At 34.2% G+C, this 27,719-nt stretch overlaps 4 protein-coding genes across 5 annotated transcripts; all 4 read right to left on the bottom strand.

Moving 5' to 3' along the window:
- Positions 1-637: 637 nt before the first annotated feature.
- Positions 638-2,296, bottom strand: LOC110701013 (jasmonate-induced protein homolog). The gene is made up of 2 exons (XM_021878590.1): positions 1,761-2,296; positions 638-925 (listed from the first exon to the last, which is right to left on the bottom strand). The coding sequence occupies exons 1-2, from the start codon at positions 2,217-2,219 to the stop codon at positions 725-727; spliced, it is 660 nt and encodes a 219-aa protein (XP_021734282.1). The 5' UTR covers positions 2,220-2,296; the 3' UTR covers positions 638-724.
- A 465-nt stretch (positions 2,297-2,761) lies between these two features.
- Positions 2,762-4,272, bottom strand: LOC110701014. Its single transcript, XM_021878591.1, has 3 exons — positions 4,193-4,272; positions 3,297-3,734; positions 2,762-3,199 (listed from the first exon to the last, which is right to left on the bottom strand). Exons 2-3 carry the CDS (start codon positions 3,714-3,716, stop codon positions 2,984-2,986), a joined length of 636 nt encoding a protein of 211 aa, XP_021734283.1. The 5' UTR covers positions 3,717-3,734; positions 4,193-4,272; the 3' UTR covers positions 2,762-2,983.
- Positions 4,273-14,167: 9,895 nt separating this feature from the next.
- On the bottom strand, positions 14,168-16,434 carry LOC110701012 (cysteine proteinase inhibitor A-like). Of its 2 annotated transcripts, none has more exons than XM_021878589.1 (3): positions 16,236-16,434; positions 15,043-15,264; positions 14,168-14,387 (listed from the first exon to the last, which is right to left on the bottom strand). In XM_021878589.1, the coding sequence occupies exons 1-2, from the start codon at positions 16,344-16,346 to the stop codon at positions 15,052-15,054; spliced, it is 324 nt and encodes a 107-aa protein (XP_021734281.1). In that variant the 5' UTR covers positions 16,347-16,434; the 3' UTR covers positions 14,168-14,387; positions 15,043-15,051. The 2 variants fall into 2 exon arrangements, with proteins under 2 accessions (XP_021734281.1, XP_021734280.1); XM_021878588.1 differs by having other exon boundaries at positions 14,168-14,373; positions 16,236-16,431.
- Positions 16,435-17,007: 573 nt separating this feature from the next.
- LOC110701577 (zinc finger MYM-type protein 1-like) lies at positions 17,008-20,684 on the bottom strand. Its single transcript, XM_021879210.1, has 3 exons — positions 19,905-20,684; positions 17,220-19,578; positions 17,008-17,106 (listed from the first exon to the last, which is right to left on the bottom strand). The coding sequence occupies exons 2-3, from the start codon at positions 19,575-19,577 to the stop codon at positions 17,008-17,010; spliced, it is 2,457 nt and encodes an 818-aa protein (XP_021734902.1). The 5' UTR covers position 19,578; positions 19,905-20,684.
- Between the last annotated feature and the right edge of the window lie 7,035 nt (positions 20,685-27,719).

Genomic DNA, 27,719 nt, shown 5'->3' with positions numbered 1-27,719 from the left:
TCAATATAGTTAGCTTTTTCCAATTTTCCATGGGAACAAGAAATATACAACTTGTACAACTAGGCCTACTACTATAGTCTTGACTTCTTAGTCTTTAGCCAATGAACAATAATGAGTTCTGATTTAGTGGTTAAGACTTAGAGTTTGTGTATAAATTGATAGGTCATTGTTTAGTTCAAATATCTCATTTTCGTCAAAAAAAAAAAAAAAAAAATCTCCTCTCCTGGCCAATTTCAATTTGTATTGTCCTTCTAGCTCATTCGAACAACAAAAAAAGTCTATATATATGTACGGACATTAGTTGATTCATTATATTCTTTAGGAAATTTTACAAAAAATCACCTTTATAAGCAATTTTTTTTGCAATAAACCAGTAGTTATAAACAATTTTTTTATAAGGTGACATTAATTGATCAATTATTATTAATTGACATTAATCAAGAATATCATGACATTAATCTATTTTTTGTGAAAATGTTGCATGATCTTCCACCACCACCATTTATTTTAGTACCATATTCTTTTTGACAAAGTTACTGTCAATGATTGATATTCTTGCTTTCATAAGTATTGCCCTATGCGCCCGTCGCACCCAAGTGCTCAATATAAGGAGCTAAGCTACACAAACTTAACAGTATTACAATGTAAGATAAGCATAGATGTTATAATGCATGTTATATTGTTATTACATTCCTTCATCAGGCATTTACATAATTAGATAAATTTACTTAATGGTAGGGGAATGATCAAAGCTTGCACGAAGCAACGTTAGTTTTTCGCCGTAGTCCTTGATATCGGCAGCTGCTACTGCGCCAGTCTCGCTGTCCCAGGAATGACTTGTACTACGAGATGCATCCAATTTTTGTTCGATTTCATTCCATTCCATTTTCATGAGCCGGCCTAGATGCCCTGCTTCTACATACACCTGCAAAAAAAAAAAAAAAAAATGAATACATTGACTGATGATCACTTATCAAACCAAAATGTACTACATTAATTAATTTCTAACTAGTGTGTATCCTAGGTGATGCCTCGGGTTGCTAATTTGTGTACTTCTTGCTTTAATTTAACAATTATGTTGGACTATTTGTGTAGTTAGTTTATGTAGTGATTCGAGCATTGCCTTGGATGTCACTTATTTTTTTTTTTTTTACATCATATGTATTTATATTTTAATCTTGTGAAAAATAAATGAATTATATTACCTCTAATTTACTTAATAAATGAAAGGAATATTATAATATTATGTGAAATTTGAAACATTAATAATAAGTTGGTTGAGATGATAAAAGTATTACATATATATATATGGGAGGTTATGGGTTCGAATATTATAATATTATGGGTTCGAATCTTGTTGAAAGCTTATTTTATTTGTTAAATGAGGTTCTTTAAAAAGAACGTCTTTTAATATAGAGTGTAGATGATTCTTTCTTTCAAAAAAATTTAATTTCTAATGATCTTTTAACACTTTTCATTCTGATTTGTTTCTACTAACACAATTACACTTTAACTTTAATCCAATTTTGGTATATCGTGTGTTGTTTATTACATTACCTCTCTTAATTACAGTCTTACCCCACAATATTTTTTCATTTACCCTCATTTTGTTTTACTTTACCCGTATTTTTTGTACACTTACCTACCCACCCACTCATCGAGTTTTTAAATTCTTATTCAAATAGTAAATGTTAAGATAAAATAAAAACAGAGGTAGCACGTTTTATTAAGTGTGGTTATAATTTATAAGTATAACATACCCTTTTAAGCTCATTAGGGTTGTCAGGCTTGTCCCAAGCCAAGAGCCATCCAAGCTTAGGAGGAGCATGATTATCGATATGACCATATATCATCGAACCCTTCGACCCTACAACAACCGGGAGAGTCCCTTGCCACGGGACGCCTTGGTGCACAAACCCACCACTAGCATGCTCACCAATAGTCTTATCATGAGGCTTGGCTATGAATTGCCCCTTCCAATCATGGGACTTATTAAGCATAATTCCACAAGGTTGGAGATTCTTTATTACTCCTGTCACCAAAACTAGCTCATCTTGGCTCACTTCGCTTTCTCCTTGTTGTTTGCTAACATTGTTTGTGCTTCTTTCTTTGCTTGCTCTCCTATTGTTGCTCTCTCTGCCTTCCCCGCGAATTGATGAATTGCACCTCGGACTTGTTGGTCTGATGCCATTGTAGTCGCGCCACCTAAAGCGTTGCATAAAATATATATCAGATTGAAACCAACACTATATATATTATTACTCCATAGTATAAATACACAGAAATGAAGAAAGTTAAGTATACCTTAATTAAGTACAATATTAATTGATGAGTGAAGTTTATGGTTAACTGTTTTCAATTGTGTATTTATGAAGGGAAAGCGAAAAAGGTTGCGTACATATGCATTTTGATGAATCTAATAGTACTATAGGTGGCAAAATAGTGTAAGAAGAATCAAGTCCAAAAATAAAAGAAGGAATTTGGGGATAAAATAATGCCTTGTCTTTGTCATAATATTTTAAACTAAGAGAATATAATTAGTTGTCTTTAAAGGCTTCTCAGAGGTTGTTATATTCATAATGTGTAGAATTAAATTTAGGTTGGACGCGTTGAAACATTAATGAGGAGTCGTGTGATTTTTTATTTTTTGATACTTAGAAAGGATTAGGCCGAAAATTATTTGACAAAATATCGTGTATTAGCTAAGGTTCAATGATTATAGATACGTATTAATTAAGATATATCAGAACCACATTCCTTCTTCCAATTATACAAAACCAAGGAGCATAATTTATTGATTAGCTTATTAAATACAATATTCAAACATGATAAAGCTTGCATAATGGAAAATGCGAGTTAAAAAAGTCCTAGTGCCTCTGTGGTAGTAAGATATACTTTTTCGTTCAAATTACAATATTAACGTGACTATTTATTTTGCACAAAGAGATACAATATTATATTATGTCGATGATGGGTCTTGGAATTAAGATTGGGAAGTGTTTTCATCAAAGAACACTTGATCAAAGCTTGCTCCAAGCAAAGCCAGGTTGTCGCCTAGAAGGTTGATTTCAGCAGCTGCTATAGCTCCTGTCTCGCTATCCACGAACCGACTTTCGTTGCTAGATGCATCCAATTTCTGCTCAATATCACTCCATTCCATTTCCATGAGCTTGCTTAGGTTCCCAGATTCCACATACACCTAAAAACAATTTTTTAAAAACCACTTAAACAATGTATAAAAAAAAAATTACATAAAAAATATAGTTATTTGAAAACAAATTAAACCAAAACATTACCTTATGTTCATCAGAACTCTGAGCTTTGAACCAAGCCAAGAGATATCCGAGTTGAGGTAAAGCCCTATCGAAGGTACCATATATCAACGCGGCCTTACAGCCTATGATCACGGGGCCTGGACCGCCTCCACCTGGAATATGAGGCAAAGTAGGAGCCCTATGAATAAACCCACCACTACCAACATTTGTAGGAGGTGCCACTACGAAAACTCCAAACCCATTAAGCGTTTTATTTAGCACAAGTGGCCTGTTTTGGGAATTTTTTATAACACCTGCAACTGTAGCGAGTTGAATCTCGTCTGCATCATTGTTGTTGTTTTCCAACAAGGTTTGAGCCTCCTTTATCGCCTCACTAATTGTTGCTTTCTCCTTAACGGTTAATTGGGTTAAACCCTGGTCTACTTGTTGCACCGAAGTCATTGTTTCCTAGCTAGCTACCTCTACAAGGAAAAAAATAATAATAATGGTCAAAATTCATTCTATATGACCATAAACAATAACAAACATTAAGGTAGAAAGAGAAGTAGATCGAGTATTATGCTTTGTTTTTTTCAACTTATTATTCTTATGAAAATCAAATCAGAAAAATACAAAATATTGAAGCAAACATCTAAGGATTTAGATATGTACAAAAGATTGAACATAGTATTAATGGATATACTAGCTTTGTTAGTTTTAATTTATTTGTAACGATTAGATATTTTCTACTAACATTTTATGTCAAATAATTACAAATAATTTAAAACAGATCGAGGTAGTATTTTACAGTTGGAATAATATTGAACAATCCATGCATGTACTAGCTAGCTAAGTAATAAACGAAATTAAGATAGCTATTAGTGCTCGACCCGACCTTATGATGAACTACAGAAAAGAGATCAGGATAGAATGTGTACCTCAGCTCGAATACAATAATGGAAATTAAAGAAGATTAATATGAATTGCAATAATGGATGAAGATTGAATAATTTTGGGTTCACCATTTGAATGTATTTATAGAGGGACGAACAAGAGGAATATTATTTGCAACGAAATTATTTTTGTATGACAGGCCAAAATTAAGAAAAATTCGTGTCAAAATTGATGGCTTGATGCGTAGGATAGTAGTTGTCATCAAAGTCATAAACTTATCCCAAAAAAATAATGATGTTTGCACTAAATAGAATAGAGAGCCACCACCACAGAGATGTGAGAATCGATACCAGATCTACTGCAATCGAGAGGAAAGTCTAACCACTCGAGCTATCCCTCACTCTCATTTTATTAATTTTATTAATATTGTTAATAACTAATATGATGAATTGTCAATTGTATAGAATATAGTGATAAATTGTCCTTGTTGAAAAAAGAAATTAAGTGTCGGTGTTTGTTCAAAGTCGTCCATGTTTATCCATTGATTTGAATCTTAATGAGCAAGCTAAACTCCCAATTTTTGTACGGAGAACAAGGTTTGATAGAAAATGCAATACTGTACTTTCTAAACCAACTACTGTGTACTTAACACTAGAGCTGTCAAAAGTTGACCCGACCCAAAATATCGACTTAAACCCGATTATTAACCGACCTATTTGAATCCGGAAAAATGGTGACCCAAACCCGACCTGACCCGACCTGAAACCAACCCTAGACCCGAGTTGATCCGAGTATGTGAGACCCGAACCCGAACATGAACTGACCTGGAGATGACCCGACCCAAATGTAACTCGTAAATTATTGACCTGAACCGAACCTGACTTGAACCAAAATTGACCCAAACCCCTTTTAACCCGTCTAAGAATTTAACCCGACTTGTTACTAATCTGACTTGAATTCAACCCGACCCGAATTTAACCCAACCTGTTACAAACGCGACCGAAATCAACCCGACTTGTTATTGACCTGACCCAAATTCAACCCGACTTGTTATTGACCCGACCGGAATTTTACAAAACCTATTACTAACCCGACTCAAAAATTCAATCTGATCTGTTACTAACTCGACTCGAAATCAACACGACTTGTTATTGACTCGACCTAATTCAACCCAAATTGTTCCCGACCCAATTTCAAATCACTTTAAATGCAATTTAGACCACCTTATTATTGTTAGTCAAAGCATTTTGTCTAGGGAGACCAAGTCGGTGGAGGCCAGCAAAAGAAAGGAGCATCATCCTCAAATTTAAGAGTTAAATATAGTATATAGTATTTGTTGTATGGTAAAAAAAGATAATTATCTTCCTAAATTATAAACTATATTTCCCTATTATATTCCCATATATATTATAGTCAAAGGAAATCATTAGCTTGGTAAAAATGATAATTATCTATTTATAGTTAGTTGAACTCGAATATGACCTGACTTGGAAATGACCCGACCTGATTGTAACCTGCAAATTATTGACTAAAACATAACCCTACTTGAATCCGAGAATGACCCGACTTGAAAATGACCCAACCTGATTATAACCCGCAAATTATTGACTTGAACCGAACCTGACTTGAATTTGAGAATAACCCGACTTGAAAATGACCCGACCTGATTATAATCCGCAAAATATTGACTTGAACCGAACTCGACTCAAACCCGAGAATGACCCGACCTAATCTACCCCGCAAATTATTAACTTGAACTAAACCCAACTCGAACCCGAGAATTACCCTAACTCGCTTAACCCGTGAAAACCCGAATTAAACCCGACCTATTGTTCACCCAACCCGAATGTAACCTGACGTAAACCCGACCCAAACCCGATAAGAAGTATGACCCGACGTGATCCGACTCAAGCATGACCCAACCCAAACCCGGCCTGCATAGGTTATGGAATTAATCCGAATTGAATTGACCCGAGTTGACCCAACCCACTCTTACTGACCCAAACCCGACCCGTTTACCAGAATTGACAGCTCTACCCAAAACCTCCAAAATTTCTCAAAAAACGTGGACATTAGCCTTCAATTTTGGGATTTTTTGACTTTTTTTCACCCGAAAATAAAAATTGCCGAAATTTTTACCATGGTCCCTAATACCCTCCGGGAGTCTAACTGGCCGGGTGGAACCATCCAATTTGTCTTTAAACGACCAATTTACAGGTTTACAACTTGCGCCGATTTCATTAACTCAAGCCTACCAAAAATATTTATGAGAACATATAATGATCATATATGGTTCCAAACGGCATTATATGACCCCGAGATGTTTCCCCTAAAATCTAAAGGATTTTCGAAACCGAGCCCCGAAACCTCCAAAATTTCACAAAACGCGTGGATATTAGCCTTCAATTTTTGTATTTTTTTACTTTTTTTCTCCGGGAAATAAAAATTACCAAAATGTTTTCCATGGTCCCTAATAACCTCCGGGAGTCCAATTGGGTGGGTGAAACCATCCTATTTGCTTTTAAAAGACCAATTTAACGGTTTACAACTTTCACCGAATAAATTAACTCAAGACTACTACGAACATTTATGATAACATATAATTATCATATATGGTTCCAAAGGACATTATATGACCCCGAGATGTTTCCCCTTAAATCTCAAGGATTTTCGACACCGAACCTCGAAACCTCCAAAATTTCTCAAAGAGCATAGATATTATCCTTAAATTTTGGAATTTTTTTACTTTTTTTTCGCCTGTAAATAAAAATTACCGAAATGTTTACCATGATCCCTAATACCCTCCGAGAGTCCAATTAGGAGGGTGGAACCATCCAATTTGCCTTTAAATGGTGAATTTAACAGTTTACAAGTTGCACCGATTTCACTAACTCAAGCCAACAACGAACATTTATGACATCATATAATGATAATTTATGGTTTAAAACAGTATTATATGACCCCGAGATGTATTCCCTAAAATCTCAAAACTTTTAAAAACCGGACCCCGAAACCTCAAAAAAATTTCAAAAAGCGTGGATATTAGCCTTCAATATATGACTTCGAGATGTATTCCCTAAAATCTCAAAACTTTTCAAAATCGGACCCCGAAACCTTTAAAATTTTTCAAAAAGCGTGGATATTAGCCTTCAATTTTGGAATTTTTTGAATTTTTTTCACCCGAAAATAAAAATTGCCAAAATGTTTACCATTGTTACTAAAACCCTCCGGTAGTACAATTAGGTGGATAGAACCATCCAATTTGTAATTAAACGACCAATTTACCGGTTTACAACTTGTACTTATTTCATTAACTCAAGCCTTCCCCGAACATTTATGACAACATATAAAGGTCATTTGTGGTTTCAAACGTCATTATATGACCCAGAGGTGTATTCCCTTGAATTTCTAGACTTTTAGACATCGGGCCATGAAGACTCCAAAATTTCTCAAAAACCATGGATATTAGCCTTCAATTTTAGAATTTTTTTACTTTTTTTCGCCCGTAAATAAAAATTGTCGAAACATTTACCATGATTCCTAGTACCCTCCGGGAGTCCAATTGTGTGGGTGGAACCATCCAATTTGCCTTTAAACGACCAATTTACCGATTTACAACTTGCACCGATTTCATTAACTCAAGCCTACAACGAACATTTATGACAACAAATAATGATCACATATGGTTCCAAATGACATTTTATGACCCCGAGATGTATCCCCTAGAATTTCAAGACTTTTCGACATTGAGCCCCATATCCTCCAAAATTTCTCAAAAAGCGTGGATATTAGTTAGCCTTCAATTTTGAAATTTTTGACTTTTTTTCGCTCAGAAATAAAAATTGCCGAAATGTTTACCATGGTCCCTAATACTGTCCGGGAGTCCCGTTGGGTGGGTGGAACCATCCAATTTTCCTTTAAACAACCAATTTACCGGTTTACAACTTGTACCGATTTCATTAACTCAAGCCTACCACGAACAATTATGACAACAAATAATGATCAGATATGGTTCCAAACAGCATTATATCAACCTGAGATTTATCCCGTAAAATTTCAAGACTTTTGGACACCGAGCCCTGAAACCACCAAAATTTCTCAAAAAGCGTGGATATTAGTCTTTTATTTTGGAACTTTTTAACTTTTTTTTCGTCTAGAAATAAAAATTGCCAAAATGTTTTTAATGGTCCCTAATACCCTCCAGGAGTCCAATTGGGTTGGTGTAACCATCCAATTTTCCTATAAACGGCCAATTTAATTACCAGTTTACAACTTGCACGGATTTCATTAACTCAAGCCTACTACGAACATTTATGACAACATATAATGATCATATATAGTTTCAAACGGCATTATATGACCACGAGATGTATCCCTTAAAATATTAATACTTTTCAACACCGGGCCCCTATACCACCAAAAGTTATCAAAAAGCGTGGACATGTCTTCAATTTTGAAATTTTTTGATTTTTTTCGCCTGTAAATAAAAAATAGTCGAAATGTTTACCATGGTCCCTAATATCCTCCGGGAGTCCAATTGGGTGGGTGGAACCATCCAATTTGCCTTTAAACGAATAATTTACCGGTTTACAACTTGCACCGATTTCATTAACTCAAACCTACAACGAATATTTATGACAACAAATAATGATCACGTATGGTTCCAAACGACATTTTATGACCCCGAGATGTATCCCCTAGAATTTCAAAACTTTTCGACACCGAGCCTCAAATCCTCCAAAATTTCTCAAAAAGCGTGGATATTAGTCTTCTATTTTGGAAGTTGTTGACTTTTTTTTCGCCCAGAAATAAAAATTTCCGAAATGTTTACCATGGTCCCTAATACCGTCCGGGAGTCCCATTGGGTGGGTGGAACCATCCAATTTGCCTTTAAACAACCAATTTGCCGGTTTACAACTTGCACCGATTTCATGAACTCAAGTCTACCACGAACATTTATGACAACAAATAATGATCATATATGGTTCCAAACAACTTATATGAACCCGAGATGTATCCTCTAAAATTTCAAGACTTTTGGACACCGGGCCCCTAAACTTCCAAAAATTCTCAAAATGCGTGGATATTAGTCTTCTATTTTGGAAGTTTTTGAATTTTTTTTCGCCCGAAAATTAAAATTGCCGAAATGTTTTTCATGGTCCCTAATATCCTCTGGGAGTCCAATTGGGTTGGTGGAACCATCCAATTTGCCTTTAAACGACCAATTTAAATACCGGTTTACAACTTGCACGGATTTCATTAAATCAAGCCTACTACGAACATTTATGACATCATATAATGATCTTATATGGTTCCAAATGACATTATATTACACCGAAATAATGTATCCCCTAAAATATTAAATGACCAATTTACCGGTTTTAACTTGCACCGATTTCATTAACTCAAGCTTACCACGAACTTTTATGACAACAAATAATAATCACATATGGTTCCAAACGGCATTATATGACCCGACTCGAACCCGAGAATTACCCTAACCCGTTTTAACCTTTGAAAACCTGAATTAAACCCGACCTATTGTTCACCCGACTCCAATGTAACCCGATCTGTTATTAACCCGACCCAAACTCGATAAGAAGTATGGCCCGACGTGCCCTGACTCAAGCATGACCCAACCCAAACCCGCCCCCGCATAGGTTATGGAATTAATCTGAATTGAACCGACCTGTTTACCCGAATTGACAGTTATATTTAACACTTCACGTTATTTGAGAAAGTTATTAGAAAATGTAAACAACTAGAATTTGTTATAAGGAGTAAAATCTTTAATCATAACAACTTTAGCACTAATTTTTTTATCGTGGTAAAAATATTTTAATTAATTAATATTAATCTAATCTAATATTTTCGTCAATGTGCAGGACAAAGTAATGTGTGACAACTAAATAATACTTCCTACAAAGTCCATTGTAAAAAAAATCGTATATAAATGTTGCTCCGTGTATTGACTGTATTCCCATGATTCGGTGATCTCCCATAATGTATATTTGTTAGTATATATATAAATAATTCTTCAATCAGTTAGCAAAAAAGTTTCCTTAAAAAGAACTTATCAAGAAAAACATGCTGTATAAAAGTGATACGAAGTAATATAAAGCAAGCATTCTTTATTTATAAAAGTACTAGATGTATGTATCCAGTGGCGGACCCAGGAATTTCCGACTGGTGAGTCACAATCGATAATCAAATATGTAAAATAAAATTTCACAATGACATGTAAGGAGACATTTACTTCCTAAACTTGAAAATAAACAACACGATTGGAGACCAAATTAACTACAACGGATGTAGCCTAAATACATATCAGTCCGCAACATGTTTTACAGGATGATCAATACTCTATATATCGATAATTCTATAAGAAAAACACTTCTCGGGCCAGGCCGAGTTGGGCCAAAATTCGAACCGGTGTCCAAATCCGCCCAAAATGGCTAGACTGTGTGGGCTTTTCGGGCCATTTTTGGCCAGACAAAAAAAAACAACTAAAAATGCGTAAAAACACATTCCCAAATCCGCCAAAAAAAAAATCGAGCCAAAGAAATATGTCTAAATTCCGCCCAAAATCAGGCCGGGCTAAGTTTGATCGGGTTTATTTTCATTATCATTTAGAAATAAATAGAGAGAATAATAATAGAATACGTGCCAATTAATTTAAACGATGTAATAGTACAAACCTTGTTAAGTTTGCCAGAGACTTGAGCAGTTTTGTCCCAAGCCAAGAGCCATCCAAGCTGAGGAAGAGCCCTATCATAGTGACCATATATCACAACACCCTTAGAACCTACAACCACAGGGAGGTTTCCTTGCCAAGCCGCGCCCTCGTGCACGAACGCAGCTTTACCCTCACTCATTGTCTCGGAAGGTTTGGCTATGAAATTTCCTGTCCAGCTATAGGTTTTGTTAAGCCTTAAAGCGCGAGACTGGCTATTCTTCATAACTCCTGTCACTAATACCAGCTGATCTTGGCTTGTCATGTTGTTTTCTAGGACAGATTGCGCCTCCTTCATCGCCTCTTCGATTATTGCTCTCTCTTTGTTTGATAGTTCATTCGCCATGCCACCAACTTGTTGCACCGCGGAAGCCATTGTTAAATTAATTACCTTCCTTAGCTAGCTGCTGCTTTGTTCCAAAAGTACGCATTAAATTACCAAGTAAAATGGCCATATATAACACTCTATAAAAATTAAAAAAATATACACTCAGTGCAAGGTGCACTCAAGGGTATTTTCTGCTCATTTAATTTTATTTTTTTGTTCATCATATATCTTAAAATGAGCATTAAATTAAAAAATAAAATGAGCAAAAACTACATTTGCGTGCACCTATAACCTTTGTGTGCATTCGAGTAATCGAGTGCACGTATGTAAAAGGTGTTCCTAATTCGTATATATAGTGTAGTTCATGCATATATACTAGAAGAAAAAAGAAAAAAAAAAAAAAATGCATACATACCTTAAGTCTTGTAATTGATAAATAAATGCTTATGCTTTGCAATGAAATACACTTTGTGCCAATAATGGTGAATTTATAGTGGAAACGAGGAAAAGGTTGCGTACTCATGCATTCGGAGATCGAGATAAAACCCATAATACTATTGTCATGTAGAAAATAAAATAAACAATAAAATCAAAATGATAAAAAGAATAAGAATAACTTTTTAAAATGAAAAATTAAATATTGATTAAAAAAAAAAATTCATGCATGTCATATTGACATATAGACATATAGTATGAAATTATTAAAAGATAGTAAGATACTAGTATAGTTGTATTCGAAAGCATAAATTATTGGCGTTATGTATGGTTTTTTATTGAACATCAAATGCCTTAGGTTAAACTTTTTTTTTCTTTAAAAAAAAAAAAAAAAAAAAAAAAAAAAAAAAAAAAAAAAAAAAAACATGCCTTAGCTTAAACTTGAAATATACTATTAGCTAGGGCCATTTATATATACTACTTCCGATTCTTTTTAGTAGCAACTTTGGAGTATTATTTGAGATATATAGAGTATAAAATATTCCAAAGTTGCAACTAAAAAAAAAAATGAAGGTAGAAAGGAGAATAAATAAATTGATATCGATCATCCATATATTCATATACATATTTTTTTTTCCTCTAAAACATCATATTCTTGTATGAAGATCTAATATTGGGAAAAAAAAAAGATAAGGGGAGGGAATTCTTTTCCAAATAATTCTTTTAGGGAAATTCCCATTAGTACACCTGTGGTTTTGACTTTTCCCATTGATAGACTCCAAAATATTTGCCTTCCCATCGGTACACCCTGGTTTGGTCTTTTTCCCAACCGTGACAAACACCGTTAAAAAGTATTTCATTAAGTTAAAATAATTAAGAAAAAGATTATAATACCCCTTTTAAACATCTAATGTCTCGATTTGCGTGTCGAAAATTGTTCGGTTTAAAGTTTTGGGAGTCCTAGTCGTTAAGGATCCAAATTAACCTCAAAATTAGCAAAAAAAAAATAACGCAAATGTCTCATATGCGTGTCAAAAAAGTCTCGATTTGCGTGCCATTACTTTTTTGTGATAATAATTGTTCGGTTAAGGTTTTAGGAATCATTTTGACCCTTTATGGATCTAAATCGAACTCGAAATTGTCAAAAAAAATTAACAAAAATATCTCTTTTGCATGTCATGATATTTCTTTTTTGTTTTGTCATGAGACACAAAACGAGACATTTTCGTTAATTATTTGACAATTTCGAGTTCGATTTAGATCCTTAGAGGATCAAAATGACCCCTAAAACATAAACCGAACAATTACTATCACAAAAAATAATAGCACGCAAATCGAGACATTTTTTAACATGCACATGAGACATTTGCGTTATTTTTTTTGCTAATTTCGAGGTTTGGATCCTTAAGGGCTAACATGACTTCCAAATCTTTAACCGACCGATACGCAAATCGAGACATTAGATATTTAAAAGGGGTATTATAGTCTTTTTCTTAATTATTTTAACTTAATGAAATACTTTTTAACGGTGTTAGTCACTGTTGGGAAAAAGACTAAACCATGGGTGTACCGATGGGAAGACAAAAATTTTGGAGTGTATCAATGGGAAAAGTCAAAACCACGGGTGTACCAATGGGAATTTGCCATTCTTTTATTCTCAAGGATTCGATGTTCTTGTATGCATGATTTTGACAACTTACTGTGCAATTATACATCACTTACAGGCTTACAGTTTACGAGTGAAAATTGCTCCACACTATGCTAGAACAAATGCAAGATAAAAATTTAGTCTACTGATAAGAACGTATACCAATATTTTTCATGGTTCGCTAACAATGGAAAAACATTAAATTCAAAGCAGAGATAAAAAATGTTGAACTTCTAGGGCAGTAAATACTTAATTTTCTCCAAGTAACTGTGTACTGCTGCCTGCGGGTGTTTACAGGGTAAAAACTAAACAGCTTCAGTTGCCACGTAAAGGTGAACGACTTCACGCTACGGAGACTGAACGCTGAAGGATGACATGATACGAAGTATATACAATAGGCCAACAGAGTAACATGAAAGGCTGTGTTTGACATCTATCGATTATATTCATCATTGTGCCAATTGCATTAATTTTCATTCATCATTGGCCCTGAATTGTAGTTCATCGTTTTCTACTTAATGTCTTGAGCGTGATTGACGATTGTTGCTCAATAAGGTAATCTCTTTGAGTTTTCTGTCATTATTGTAATCAGAAACATATACAATGTACAACATGATAATAAGCCTTACTTCCAGGGACAGTTACAATATCTTCTAGCATGATTCCAGGACTGATTAGTATATTGTTGCCTAGAATCAAGGCAAAATTATTAATTATCATGTTTCTGATTACTTTTAGGAGAAAACTAAAGGAATCACCTTTTTCAATGACAATTCAAGCTGATCAAAGCGTAAAGCAAATTGCAGAAATTGAACATTATTAACAACATACAAAACATAATGATTATGAAAGCAAGCTACTGAGAAACAAAAAAAAATACACAATATTTGGTACCATAATAATATAGATTGACAAATGGAACAGAGTTCAGAACAATATTCAATCCATGAATCATCATTGAATTAAAAGGGTGCAACGTTACAGCTTATTTAGAAAGAGTGATTGTATAGATATCATTCACTCAAACAGGTATTAGCAGGCGCAATATTCCCAAAAGCAACCGAGTACATTCATCAGAGACCTGTAAGAGGAAAACTTCAATAAAATTACAGAAACAGAAGTTTAGATCAGTTTGGAGCTATGACTAGCACAGGAAAGAACTCAGGTGATATACGAATCCAACCGGAAGAAGAAAAAAAATACATGTAGTCAAGTACTAAGGTCTAGGGAAGGCTTTAACTATGCCAAAACCAAGTGATGGCAGGACAAATTATTAGTTCAGACATAAGAAGACTGACGATATCAGTATCTTGCAGGATTTAACACCCCTCTCAAATTATAAACTTTACATCAGTTAAAAACTAGACAATACAGAATGATCCATGACTCATTGCAGATTTTTTTAAATCAGAAGCCAACCCTTCTAGTCCCTAATCCATAAAATAGAAAATGGCATGTCAGCGGCTTCTTCTGAGTTCTGAAAAACTAGTGCAAAACAACTCAGTTTCAAACAAAAAATTTAAAAACGATCACAAACAACATGCAATGTAGCATAAATGAATTACTCATATATACCTTTATCTTTTTAGACTTAAGCATAAAATGAAAATTCCAGAAGACAACATATATATATAGACATAAAGCATTATATTACAGCAGGGGGATTCTCAATCATGAAATAAGATTCAAATCACGGGGGCAGTTACCCTTGTAAGATGAAGCATATAGAACAATAGGATCGAGTACATACCTAGGCAATCTAGCTGCTGGAAACCTCTGCTGGGGCATCAGCATCGCCCACATACTTAAAATCCTGCAGTTCCTTGAAGTTCAACCATGGCTTAACCCACACTTTTGCTTCATAAACCTTCTTTTTGTCATTATCAGTTGCCTCAAGAGTAATATAGTACAGAGTACCAGCAACAACCTGTTCCTTAGTGTTTATGACCCTCTGAAATTCGAGCAAAGCATTCTGCGGAAAAATAATACAAATTGTCAATTATCTTGAATATGATGCCACCCCAAAATTGTCCTAACAAATTTACTCTACATCTGATTCAAGTTCAACCCACAGGTTTAAGAATCATGAGAACACAAACTAATTAATCCTACCATCTCCAAACCATTCATCTAAAATACAATAACCAAAAAAGCATTTTGTATAGAACTTTCAATATTATCACTCAGAATTCAATTCTAACAAGTTCCAACTGTATAGTATAACATAATCAAATCCAAATAAAGCAAATCCATATACGGGCGTATCACAGGAGGGGTGGGATGGGGATCGAACACAAGTCACTCCTGTGGGAGATGGAGCGACAAACCGCCCCTCCACTCCGTGATCCTCTTTATATTTCAATATATGAACTAATCAACTAACTGTCTATATGCTCAGCACAGTGCACACCCTAAAAGTCAAAAGTATCTTAAAAGACAGATTTACCCCCGATCAAAAATCCACCAATAAAATCAACAAACCACTTATTTAACAATCAACGAACAAGATCACCAATCAATTGTAAGTTGTTAGTTTGTTACTCATAAGTCAATGACTTTTTTTTATATATATATAAAGTATAATCTCAATGACTCATAAATTGACATTTACCTTTTTTTTCGTGAAAACATCTACCTCAATTAAAATTGGAATAAAATTCAATAAATACAGAGTAAATTTACAAAATTTTAAATCAAAATTAAAGTTAGAACAAAGGCAATATAATATCTATACAGTATATAGTATACACAAAAGTTACAATTGAAACCATTAAATTTCGCATAAACGCACAATCTGAGTATAATTATGATGCAAAAATCGACATCTTAAACAAAATTTCAAATATAAATACTGCATAAAAAAAGGAATAATAACATAATATCAAAAAATTGCTTAAAAATTAAACATAATACTGTATGAATTTAAAAGAAAGAGAAACAAACTTCTTTTTTGTTGTGTTCATCAACAGCAAATTTAGCAAGGGTTTCGATTTCCAAACTGTTCTCTGATCCCTCAGTCTGCTTGATACCTCCAACAATCGGCTCGGTCGACATTTTTTTGATATACGAGTAAATATTTTTTTTTTTTCTCTCTCTTAAAAATGCAAAGTTTTGGGTAAGGCTATGAAATTATTGTATTTACGATATTTATAAAAGAAAAGAAAATCACGGGTTACTTTGACTTTTCGAATAGGGGATTACTAGAGGGATAAGTTCGTATTTTCCGTGTCATACATCAGATAATTATTTTTCCCAAACGAACATTCCTAGGTTCAGCACTTTACTTAACTACTAATCCTTCTTTTAAACAACAATTTAAAACCCTCAAGTAGAGTAATTATGAGGTATAACATTGAGTTTATTTCAACTTCAGTTGAATTTTAGTTCAGCTCCTTATTTCCTTCTCTCATAAAAGATATTTTGTTCAGTTCAGAATATGTGAACAAGCCCTAATTATTTGGTCATTGTCTTATTTGTCTTGTTGCATTTTTACACATGTAACATATTACTCAAGTCTCCAACTTGTCAATATGGTCCATATTATATGGACATATGGTTGAGAACAGTGGCGGACCCAGGAATTTCCGACTGGTGAGTCACAATCGATAATCAAGTATCTAAAAAAAAAAATTTACCGAACAACCAAATAATAGTACTAAAAAATACATCCAAATATTCAAAACAGTACAAAATACAACCAAATGTTCATATAATACTACAAACGACAACTAAATAGTAATGCAAACTTATTACAAATTACAATAGTTCTCGACGAGTTTTCATGTTTTGATATCGATTCATGATATCTTCCATGCTAACATTCAAAAACAAATCATTCTCCAAATAAGTAATTAAACAATCATTCAACATTTGATCTCCCATGCTATTTCGTAGTTTGTCTTTCACTTGCTTCATGCCAGAAAATACCCTTTCCACACTTGCCGTTGCGACAGGAAGAAGCAACACCAACTTCAAAAGTAAATAGACCCTATCATGAGTTTCAGACAATCCCGTTTCAACCAATTTGATTGAAAGCTCACTAAGACCCTTCAAATTCCAAAACCTGTTATCTCCTCTAACAGAACAAATGTAACTCTCAAGTGTATGACCAAAGACTATCAATTCTGAACTTGGAAATTCATTAGGATAGAATTTTGCAAGCTTAATCAATTTTTCCTTGTCAAACTTAGAAAAACGATCCACAGGACTCAAACAAGACATACACACAAGTAGTTCTTTAGTTATTTCGGGAAATCGATTTTCAAGTTCTTGCAATTGAAGATCAATGACACCAAAAAAAACTTCAACTCGAAAATGATGTAAATTAGACACTTGTGGGCATTTACCTCGAAACAACCTCCTCCCGGGAACAACATATTTAGCCTCCATATCTGGAACTGCAATGTCATAGTCACCAATAAAAGAAATGACCTGTTCCATATGAGAATCCCATCCTTCATCTCTCATTTTTTGCAAATTAGTCTTGGTTACATTAACCATGGCCATTGCATTCACAATGTCTTGATCGTGCTTTTGTAAGGCCACATTCAAAGCATTTGTTATCGCAAATATACTAACCATCAAGTGTGCCACAAACACAAAATCAAAGGACATCAGAAGATTTGTAAGTGTTTGAGCTCTATTAGAATCTATTGTATCAGATACTTTTGCAATATCCTCAAGAGAACCAAGGATTACAGGGAATAAGTCAAGTACATTCAAGATTGTCTTGAAGTGAGATCCCCAACGAGTATCACAAGGTCTACCTAATCCACGTTCTTGATTTAAACCTGAACCCGTTTCAAGTTCACCTAGAGACAAAGCATCCACCACTCTTTGAGCTTGATTTTCACGAAGAAACTCTTTCCTTTTTGGTGAACCCCCCACAAAGTTCAACAGAGGTGCAAGTACATCAACAAATAACCAAGCACAATCTGAATTCTTTTTAGCAAGTGCAACTTGAGTCAATTGAAGTTGGTGAGCAAAGCAGTGGACAAAATAAGCTTCTTTACACTCATTCTCTATAAGAGTCCTAAGGCCATTAATAGAACCTTGCATATTACTTGCCCCATCATAACCCTGACCCCGTACTTGAGAGAAAGACAAAGAATGCTCCATTAATAAGGATTCAATAGCAGTTTTGAGAGTCAAAGAAGCAGTGTTTACAACATGCACAATACCAAGTAAACGCTCACACACTTCTCCCTTTCTATTAACATATCTCAAACAAAGAGCCAATTGTTCCTTGTCAGAAACATCAGCGGACTCATCAGCAAGGATAGAAAACAAACCACCATCAATATCTTCAAGCATTGCTTTAGTTGTCTCTTTTGCACATGCATTTATGATATCTTTTTGGACTTTTGGAGAAGTAAGTTGACAATTACTAGGAGCATTTTTGAAAACAACTTTAGAATATTCAGGGTTACCTTTGGAAATAAGGGATAAAAGTGAAAGAAAGTTACCTCTTCTTAAGGAACTTTCTTTTTCATCATGACCACGAAAAGGCAACCCTTGGAGTAAAAGCCATTGGATTGATTCAATTGAAGCTTCAAGTCGCATCCTATATGCATTTGTACTCTCAGCGGTTTGTTTTGTCAAGGCTTGTGTGATGCTTGACTTTTGCTTCTTGAACAAATCCATAGCTAACACTGCATTATTATGTGCACTCGTGTGCTTACCCACATGTTTTCTTATTAAATCCGATCGATTCCATGATTTGAAACCATCACTAACAAAAGCATCACCTCCAAATGCATTTTCATCCTTGAATAGATAACAAGGGAAACAATAGGCAGCATCCTTTTCCACACTATACTCAAGCCAAGTCCAAGTATCAAACCACTTAGCACAAAAGCGACGGTTTTTGCCAAAAATAGAAGTTTGAGGAAATATAAAGTCTTTGGGCTGACAAGGCTTTCTTTGAATGTAAATTCTTCTCACTAAATCTCTATCATCTTTATGAAATTGACTCATCTTTCTCCTCTTTCCTGGATCTTGTGGAAGATTAGCAAATTCATGTTCACTTAATCTTTCACCAAAGATTGGGGCATTAGGAGAATATTGGCCTTGTTCATTTTGAGGGGAATTTTGAGTGGAATAATTAGATGGAGATGAATGTTGTTCACTTTCTTGAGGTGGACATATAGTTTGTTCACTCTGTTGAGGTGGAGATATAGTTTGTTCATTTTGTGTGGGATGTGGAAGAGAAGTTGAAGTAGGATTCTTTTTAGCAAAGAAGCTAGTAATGTTTTGCAGTTCATTTGGAGTGCGTTTTCTCTTCATTCTGAAATTTGAATAAATAATCAACTAAAGCAAGCAAAATTCCCCAGAAAAATTATTTACAAAGATCATTTTACCAAACAAACCACAATTCACATAATCACATATTCACATGGTCAAAAAGGTTCAAATTTCATCTAAAACCCAACAACATTATTACATTAAGGTCATTACTCATTAACAAAAGGTTCAAAGTTTACCAAACAAACAAGTGATTGAAGACTTCAAGTGAACAACTAACAAATCAACCAAAGTTTAATAGAATTAACTAATTAGACTTGATTAAATTGAAGATTAGAATTTTAAACTAAAAATTAGAAATCAACTTACTAGCAAAATGAGAATAGGAGATTAGACTTTAGAAGAAGCGACGAAGCGAAGAGCGGTGAGCGCAGAGCACGCTCTCGACTCTCGAGCAGTGGAGCAGGGCAGCAGGCGACTGCCGACTAGGCGAGCAGCAGGCCAGCAGGCAGTATCACAGCTTGAACAATTAACAAATTCACCATTTCACAGCTTGAAATCACAAGCTCACAGGGCAGCAGGCCAGCATCACAGCATCACAGCTTGAACAAGTATGTAAAGTGTCAATTGTCAAACATTTCACAAATTCACCATTCAGAATTTCATTGAACAATTCACAAAATCACAACAATTAGGGATTATTGAAATTGAGTTGATTATTGAACAATTGAGTTGATTATTGAACAATTAGGGATTTAGGGTTCAAAGAATCAAATTTAGTATTACTAATTCATAACTAACAAGTAATATCAATTATCAACAATTAAACAAATTTAGATGAAGACTAAGTTAATTAATTAATTTATGCGAAGAGGAACTGAGGAAGACGAAGAGGAACTAAAGTGTCAAACATTTCACAAATTCACCATTCAGAATTTCATTGAACAATTCACAAAATCACAACAATATATAACAAAATTAACAATTAACAATAATCAGTACTCAGTAGGCGTCTAGGCAGCGTCTAGGGCCACTGGGCGTCTAGCGATTAGCGAAGCAATCAAGCAATTATCAAGACAATCAAGTTATCAAGTTATCAACAATTAAACAAATTTAGATGAAGACTAACTGAGGAAGACGAAGAGGAAGACTAACCTCACCTGAATTTATGCGAAGAGGAAGACGAAGGGTCGAAGGCACGAACTGCGAGTCTGCGAAGAGGAACTGACTAACTGAGGAGTGAGGAAGATGCTTACTTGCGAAGTTGCGAGTTGCGAACTGCGAAGAGGAGGACTGGAGGAGGCGATTATGGAGGTGAATAGGTGATTGATGATGGCGAAGGATTGAAGCCTTGAAGGGAATTAGGGAAGAGGCGAATTGGCTAGGGCATGAAGGATTGAAGGCCATGAACTGAAATACTGAATTCGTGAATTTGGGAAAACTGATTTTTTTTTTTTTTTTTTTTTTTTTAAAAAAAATTAACTTAAAATTTTTTTTGGGCCTGGTGAGTCACTTGACCCACCAGGTCTAAGCCCAAGTCCGCCACTGGTTGAGAAGAAGACGCATGTCTACAACAGTACGATGAATTTTATTTCATGAAATTTTTATTTAAGCCGATAGACATGACGTTGTTGTCTTAAATATAGATGTTTTTGTCTTGTACAATCCTCATAAGAAAGCCTTTGTGGAGAGCAATGCTTCATCAATAAAAAATTTTAGGCCTTATTTGGTTGACACGGAAAAATGGAATGAGATTCTAGTGTGGAGATCCAACAGAGTGGAAGATATCATGGAGAATTATAGTGCTCATATAATTGTGTAAAATATGTGGGATGAAAGAAAAGTTGTAGTTGATTGTTACAAAAAAAATTGTAATTTGTTGCTAAAAAAAAAAGAAATTGTAATTAAAAATTAAGATTGAATCTTGATTATTATGTTTACTTTTATGATTTTCGATACATAAAAACAAAGTACGCGCGTTGTACTTTTTGTATAGGTGTAGAAAAAATAGGTTTAAGGTGATTAGACTAAGGGCCTGTTCCGATTGACTAAACTGAACTGAACTGAATTGAACTGAACTGAACCGAGCTGAACTGAACTGAACTGAACTTATTAATTAGTGATTTTTAACTACGGATTAGTGATCTTTGATTATTTATTGATTATTTATTGATATTTATTACTATACATATGTGTATATACAAATGTACATATTAAAATATTTACGAAAAATATACTATATAATTATAATTATAAAATGTATGGAAAATATATTATAAAATGTATGGAAAATATATTAAAAACTTGAAACCTCTAATTTTCTCAATGAGATTAACATTAGAAATATGTTTCAAAAAAATAGAACCATTTGAACAATGAATTGTATCAATATTATTATTGTTATTATTATTATTATTAATTATTGATAATTATTATTATTATTTATTGATTATTATTATTAGTATTATTATAGTATTATTATTATTATTATTGTTATTATTATTATTATTTATTGATGATTATTATTATTTATTGATTATTATTGTTAGTATTATTATTATTATTATTTCAATTATTATTGTTATTATTATTATTATTGTTAATATTATTATTACTATTATTATTATTTTTATATACTATTTATTATTATTATTTTTGTTGTTGTTGTCGTTGTAATAAGATCTTAAAAGAATGAAATTTGGCTTTATATCATTAGCAATATCATTAGACATAAATTAAGAGCTAAGCTGAACTGAACTGAACTGAACTAAATTTCAACGGAACAGAACAGGCCCTAATTATCTAACATAATGTTGTAATAGCATCATAACAAACTTTTTACGTGATAAATGTTATGCTTCTACGAGACTACAATTCTACTTGTCTTCTTAGGTGCTCATCTACTCAAAATTGACCATGACCTCCTTTGATTCAAATTAGAACACGAGTTCATAAAAGTAGTTAAACCTAGCTAGAGTAATTACGAGGTATAACATTCAGTTCATTTCACTTCAACCGAATTTCAGTTCAGTTCCTAATTTCCTTCTCTCATAAAATATTCAGTTCTGTTCAGAAAATGTGAACAAGTTCTAAGTATTTAGTCATTGTCTTACAACCTCTGCTTCGCATTACTCGCAACAAACGAATATTTTATATCTCATAAATAATACCCGTTTGTTGCGAGTAATGCGAAGCGGAGGTAGTATTTGTCTTGTTGCATTTTTACACATGTGACATATTACTCCAAGTCTCCAACTTGTCAATATGAACATATGGTTGAGAAGAAGACGCATGTCTACAATAGTACGATGAATTTCGTTTCATGAAATTTTTATTTAAGCCGATAGACATGACGTTGATGTCTTAAATATAGATGTTTTTGTCTTGTACAATCCTCAGAAAAAAGTCCTTGTGGAGAGCAATGCTTCATCAGTGAAATTTTTTAGGCCTTATTTGATTGACACGGAAAATAGATTCCCTCGGAAGTTGTATTTTATGAAAAGTTATTTCCCTCGTAAAATTCTTAAGAATTTCACAAAGTTTTTTGGTTATGACAACGAGAAGTTGAATTCCCATGAATTTTGATTGACCACGAGAACATAGGTAATTTAACTACCTATGTTTTGTGGGAAGTTGAAATTCGCATGAATTACTTCCTCCATTTTTGTTTTTTGTGTCAACCAAACAAGTATTCAACTTGTCAATTTTCATGATTTTTCACTGCCCTCATTAAAATTTAGTAACCCAAATAAACTCTCAGTGTTACCAATATTAAAAATAGAAATGTGTTTAAAGGTTGTTTGTACTATATCTTAAATGATGATTTCCATAGCTATTGAATTCGATTGAAAAAATCATTAAAATTTTGTTTAGAGTAATTTGTGGGTGGTGCCTCTCAAATAACCATGATGGAGTTTGTTAGTAAAGTGGAATGAGATTCTAGTGTGGAGATCCAACAGAGTGGAAGATATCATTGAGAATTATAGTGCTCATATAATTGTACGTGTAAAATATGTGGGATAAAAGAAAAGTTGTAGTTGATTGTTACAAAGAAATTGTAATTAAAAATTAAGATTGAATCTTGATTATTATATTTACTTTTATGATTTTCAATACATAAAAACAAAGTACGTTGTACTTTTTCGGAGCGTTTGGTAACAGGGATAGTGATAATTAGGATAAGAAGGTAAGATAAGGATAGAGAATTAATATGTGGGATAAGGATAAAAAATTATGTTAACCATTGTTTGGTAAGATTTGGGAATTAAATTGGGATAAGTAATAAAATTACATAACTATCCTTACTAACATTTCTCCTTTCCCCTCTTCCTTCCCTTTCATTAAGGGTAAATTTGTCTTTTAAATTTCAAAATTAATCCCTACACCTTATACCTGCCCCCATGTCACAAAAATAGAGGAATAACAATTTTGAAACAGTATGAAATGGGTCTGGGCAAACCGAACAAGGAGGAGGAGAGTTTGGTCCACAAACAAGGTTTTGGAGCTTTCATACTAAAACAAATTGGTAATAGTAGGAGTAACTCCTCTACCTTATAAAGTGGAACCACGTCTCCTCTTTCTTCAATGTGGAACACTCACAAGTGGGATACAATGGGTTTCAACACTCCCCCTCACTTGTGAGTGTCCTTAGAACTTAGAGCACACCAGAAGGTACAATATAAAACTTCTTTGGGATTGAACATCCAATAGAGGCTCCTTAACCAGTGGCTTGACAAATGCCCAGTTATAAACGGCCCAACAAGCCTGGGCTCTGATACCATGATAAATTTTGAAACAATATAAAATGGGTCTGGGCAACCCGAACAAGGAAGAGGAGAGTTTGGTCCACAAACAAGGCTTTGGAGCTTCCATACTAAAACCAATTGACAATAGTAGGAGTAACTCCTCTACCTTATAAAGTGGAACCACATCTCCTCTTTTTCCAATGTGAGGCACTCACAAGTGGGCTATAATGGGTTTCAACAAAATAGAACAATTCCCATTAAACAAACAAGGGATTATATAGGATACAACATACAAGGGATTATTAATCCCTATCCCTCCTACAATCCCTACAAACAAACACCCTCTTTGTGTAGGTGTATAAATAGGTTTAAGGTGATTAGACTAATTATCTAACATAATGTTGTAATAGCATCATAACAAACTTTTTACGTGATAAATGTTATGCTTCTACAAGACTACAATTCTACTTGTCTTCTTAGTTGCTCATCTACTCAAAATTGACCATGACCTCCTTTGATTCGAATTAGAATACGAGTTCATAAAAGTAGCTAAACCTAACGTGAAATTAACCGATTAGACAAGTTGACCCAAAAGTTTGATAACCATCCTATAACAAGGAAATCCAATTCAATATGAACCTAAATATCTAACTAGAGCTGTCAATGCGGGTAAACAGGTCGAGTAAGAGTGGGTCGGGTCAATTCGGGTCAGGTCAATTCGGATTAATTCCATAACCCATTCGGGTCGGGTTTGGGATGGGTCATGCTTGAGTTGAGTCACGTCGGGTCATACTTCTTATCGGATTTTGGTTGGGTTTAGATCGGGTTAATAACATGTCGAGTTACATTCGGGTCGGGTGAATAATAAATCAGTTAAATTCGGATTTTCACGGGTTAAAATGGGTTAGGGTAATTCTTGGGTTCGAGTCGGGTTTGGTTCAAGTCAATAATTTGCGGGTTAGAATCAGGTCGGATCATTCTCGAGTTTGAGTCGGGTTCGGTTCAAGTCAATAATTTGCGGGTTATAATCAGGTCGGGTCAATAACAAGTCGTGTTAATTTCGAGTCGGGTTAGTAACATATCGAGTTGAATTTTTGGGTCGGGTAAATAATAAGTCGGGTGAAATTTGGGTCGGGTTAATAACAAATCGGGTTGAATCTGGGTTAGGTCAATAACAAGTCGAGTTGATTTCGGGTTGGGTTTGTAATAGATTGGGTTAAATTCGGGTCAGGTTAGGAACAGGTCGAGCTGAATTCAATTCAAGTTAGTAACAAGTCGAGTTAAATTCGGGTTTTGACGGGTTAAAACGGGTTAAGGTCAATTTCGGTCAAGTCGGGTTCAGTGCAAGTTAATTAAAATGGTCGTTGTAAACCGGTAAATCAGTGCAAATCGTAAACCAGTAAATTGGTCGTTTAACAGCAAATTGGATGGTTCCACACACCCAATTGCACTCCCGTAGGGTATTAAGGACCATGGAAAACATATCGGCAATTTTTATTTTCGGACAAATAAAAGTCAAAAAAATCCAAAATTAAAGGTTATATCCACGCATTTTGATAAATTTTGGAGGTTTCGAGGCCCGGTGTCGAAAAGCGTTGAAAATCTATGGGATACATCTCGGAGTCATTAAATGTCGTTTGAAACCATATATGATCATTAGTTGTTGTCATAAATGTTCGTGGTAGGCTTGAATTAATGAAATTGGTGCAAGTTGTAAATCGGCAAATTAGTTGTTTAACAACAAATTCGATGGTTCTACACGCCCAATTGGACTCCCGAAAAATATTAGGGACCATGGTAAACATTTCGGAAATTTTTATTTCCGGACCAAAAAAAGTCAAAAAAATCCAAAATTGAAGGCTAATATACACGTTTTTTGAAAAAATTTGGAGGTTTCAGGGCCCAGTGTAGAAAAGTCTTGGTATTTTAAGGGATACATCTCGGGGTCATATAATGCTATTTGGAACCATATATGATCATTATTTGTTGTCATAAATGTTCGTGGTAGGCTTGAGTTAATGAAATCGGTGCAAGTTGTAAACCCGGTAAATTGGTCGTTTAAAGGAAAATTAGATGGTTCCACCCACCAAATAGGACTCCTGGACGGTATTAGGGATCATGGTGAACATTTCGGCAATTTTTATTTCCGGGTGAAAAAAAAGTCAAAAATTACAAAATTAAAGGCTAATATCTACGCTTTTGAAAAATTTTGTAGGATTCGGGGCCCGGTGTCGAAAAGTTTTGAAATTCTATGGGATACATCTCGAGGTCATATAATTTCGTTTTGAGCCAATTATGATCATTATATTTTGTCATAAATGTTCGTGGTAAGCTTGATTTAATGAAATCGGTGCAAGTTGTAAACCGGTAAATTGGTCATTTAAAGGCAAATTGGATAGTTTAACCCACCCAATTAAACTCCCAGAGGGTATTAGGAAACATGGTAAAAATTTGGGCAATTTTATTTTCGGACGAAAAAAGTCAAAAAATTCTAAAATTGAAGGCTTATTCCACACTTTTTGAGAAATTTTGGAGGTTTTGGAAACAGTGTCGAAAAGCTTTGAGATTTTAGGGAATACATCTCGCGATCATATAATGACGTTTGGAACCATATGTGATCATTATATGTTGTCATAAATGTTCGTGGTAGGTTTGATTTAATGAAATCGGTGCAAGTTATAACCCGATAAATAGGTTGTTTAAAGGAAAATTAGATGATTCCACCCACCCAATTGGACTCCCGAAGGGTATTAAGGACCATGGTAAACATTTTGGAAATTATTATTTCCGAGCAAAAAAAGTCTAAAAATTCCAAAAATAAAGGCTAATATACACGCTTTTTGAGAAATTTTGGAGGTTTTGGGGCCCGATATTGAAAAGACTTGATGTTCTAGGGAATATATCTCAGGGTCATATAATGTCATTTGGAACCATATATGATCATTATATTGTTGTCATAAATGTTCGTGGTAGACTTAAGTTAATGAAATCGGTGCAAGCTGTAAACCTGTAAATTAGACGTTTAGAGGCAAATTGGATGGTTCCCCCCACCCAATTGGACTCTCGGAGTGTATTAGGGACCATGGTAAACATTTCGTCTTTTATTTCCGAGCAAAAAAAAGTCAAAAAATTCCAAAATTGAAGTCTAATATCCATACTTTTTGAAAATTTTTGGAGGTTTCGGGACCTGTTAACGAAAAGACTCGAGATTTTAGGGAATACATCTCGGGGTCATATAATGCCATTTGGAAACATAAATCATTATATGTTGTCATAAATGTTCGTGGTAGGCTTGAATTAATGAAATCGGTGCAAGTTGTAAATCGATATATTGGCCGGTTAAAGGCAAATTGGTTGGTTCCACCTACCAAATCAGACTCCCGGAAGGTATTAGGGACCATGGTAAATAATTCAGCAATTTTTATTTTCAGAAAAAAGT

Source organism: Chenopodium quinoa, unplaced genomic scaffold, assembly GCF_001683475.1.
Source record: "Chenopodium quinoa cultivar QQ74 unplaced genomic scaffold, ASM168347v1, whole genome shotgun sequence".
Lineage (NCBI taxonomy): Eukaryota > Viridiplantae > Streptophyta > Magnoliopsida > Caryophyllales > Amaranthaceae > Chenopodium > Chenopodium quinoa.
This window is presented reverse-complemented; position numbering and strand designations above follow the sequence as displayed.

Coding starts and splice junctions, on each gene's coding strand:
- LOC110701577 (XM_021879210.1), bottom strand. CDS start 19,577: ATGAAGAGAAAACGCACTCCAAATGAACTGCAAAACATTACTAGCTTC. Junction 17,107..17,219: donor CAACGGCAAGTGTGGAAAGG/GTATTTTCTGGC, acceptor TTTGAATGTTAG/CATGGAAGATATCATGAATC.
- LOC110701014 (XM_021878591.1), bottom strand. CDS start 3,716: ATGACTTCGGTGCAACAAGTAGACCAGGGTTTAACCCAATTAACCGTT. Junction 3,200..3,296: donor AGAGTTCTGATGAACATAAG/GTAATGTTTTGG, acceptor AATTGTTTTTAG/GTGTATGTGGAATCTGGGAA.
- LOC110701013 (XM_021878590.1), bottom strand. CDS start 2,219: ATGCAACGCTTTAGGTGGCGCGACTACAATGGCATCAGACCAACAAGT. Junction 926..1,760: donor ACCCTAATGAGCTTAAAAGG/GTATGTTATACT, acceptor TTTTTTTTGCAG/GTGTATGTAGAAGCAGGGCA.
- LOC110701012 (XM_021878589.1), bottom strand. CDS start 16,346: ATGTCGACCGAGCCGATTGTTGGAGGTATCAAGCAGACTGAGGGATCA. Junction 15,265..16,235: donor ATGAACACAACAAAAAAGAA/GTTTGTTTCTCT, acceptor ATTTTTCCGCAG/AATGCTTTGCTCGAATTTCA.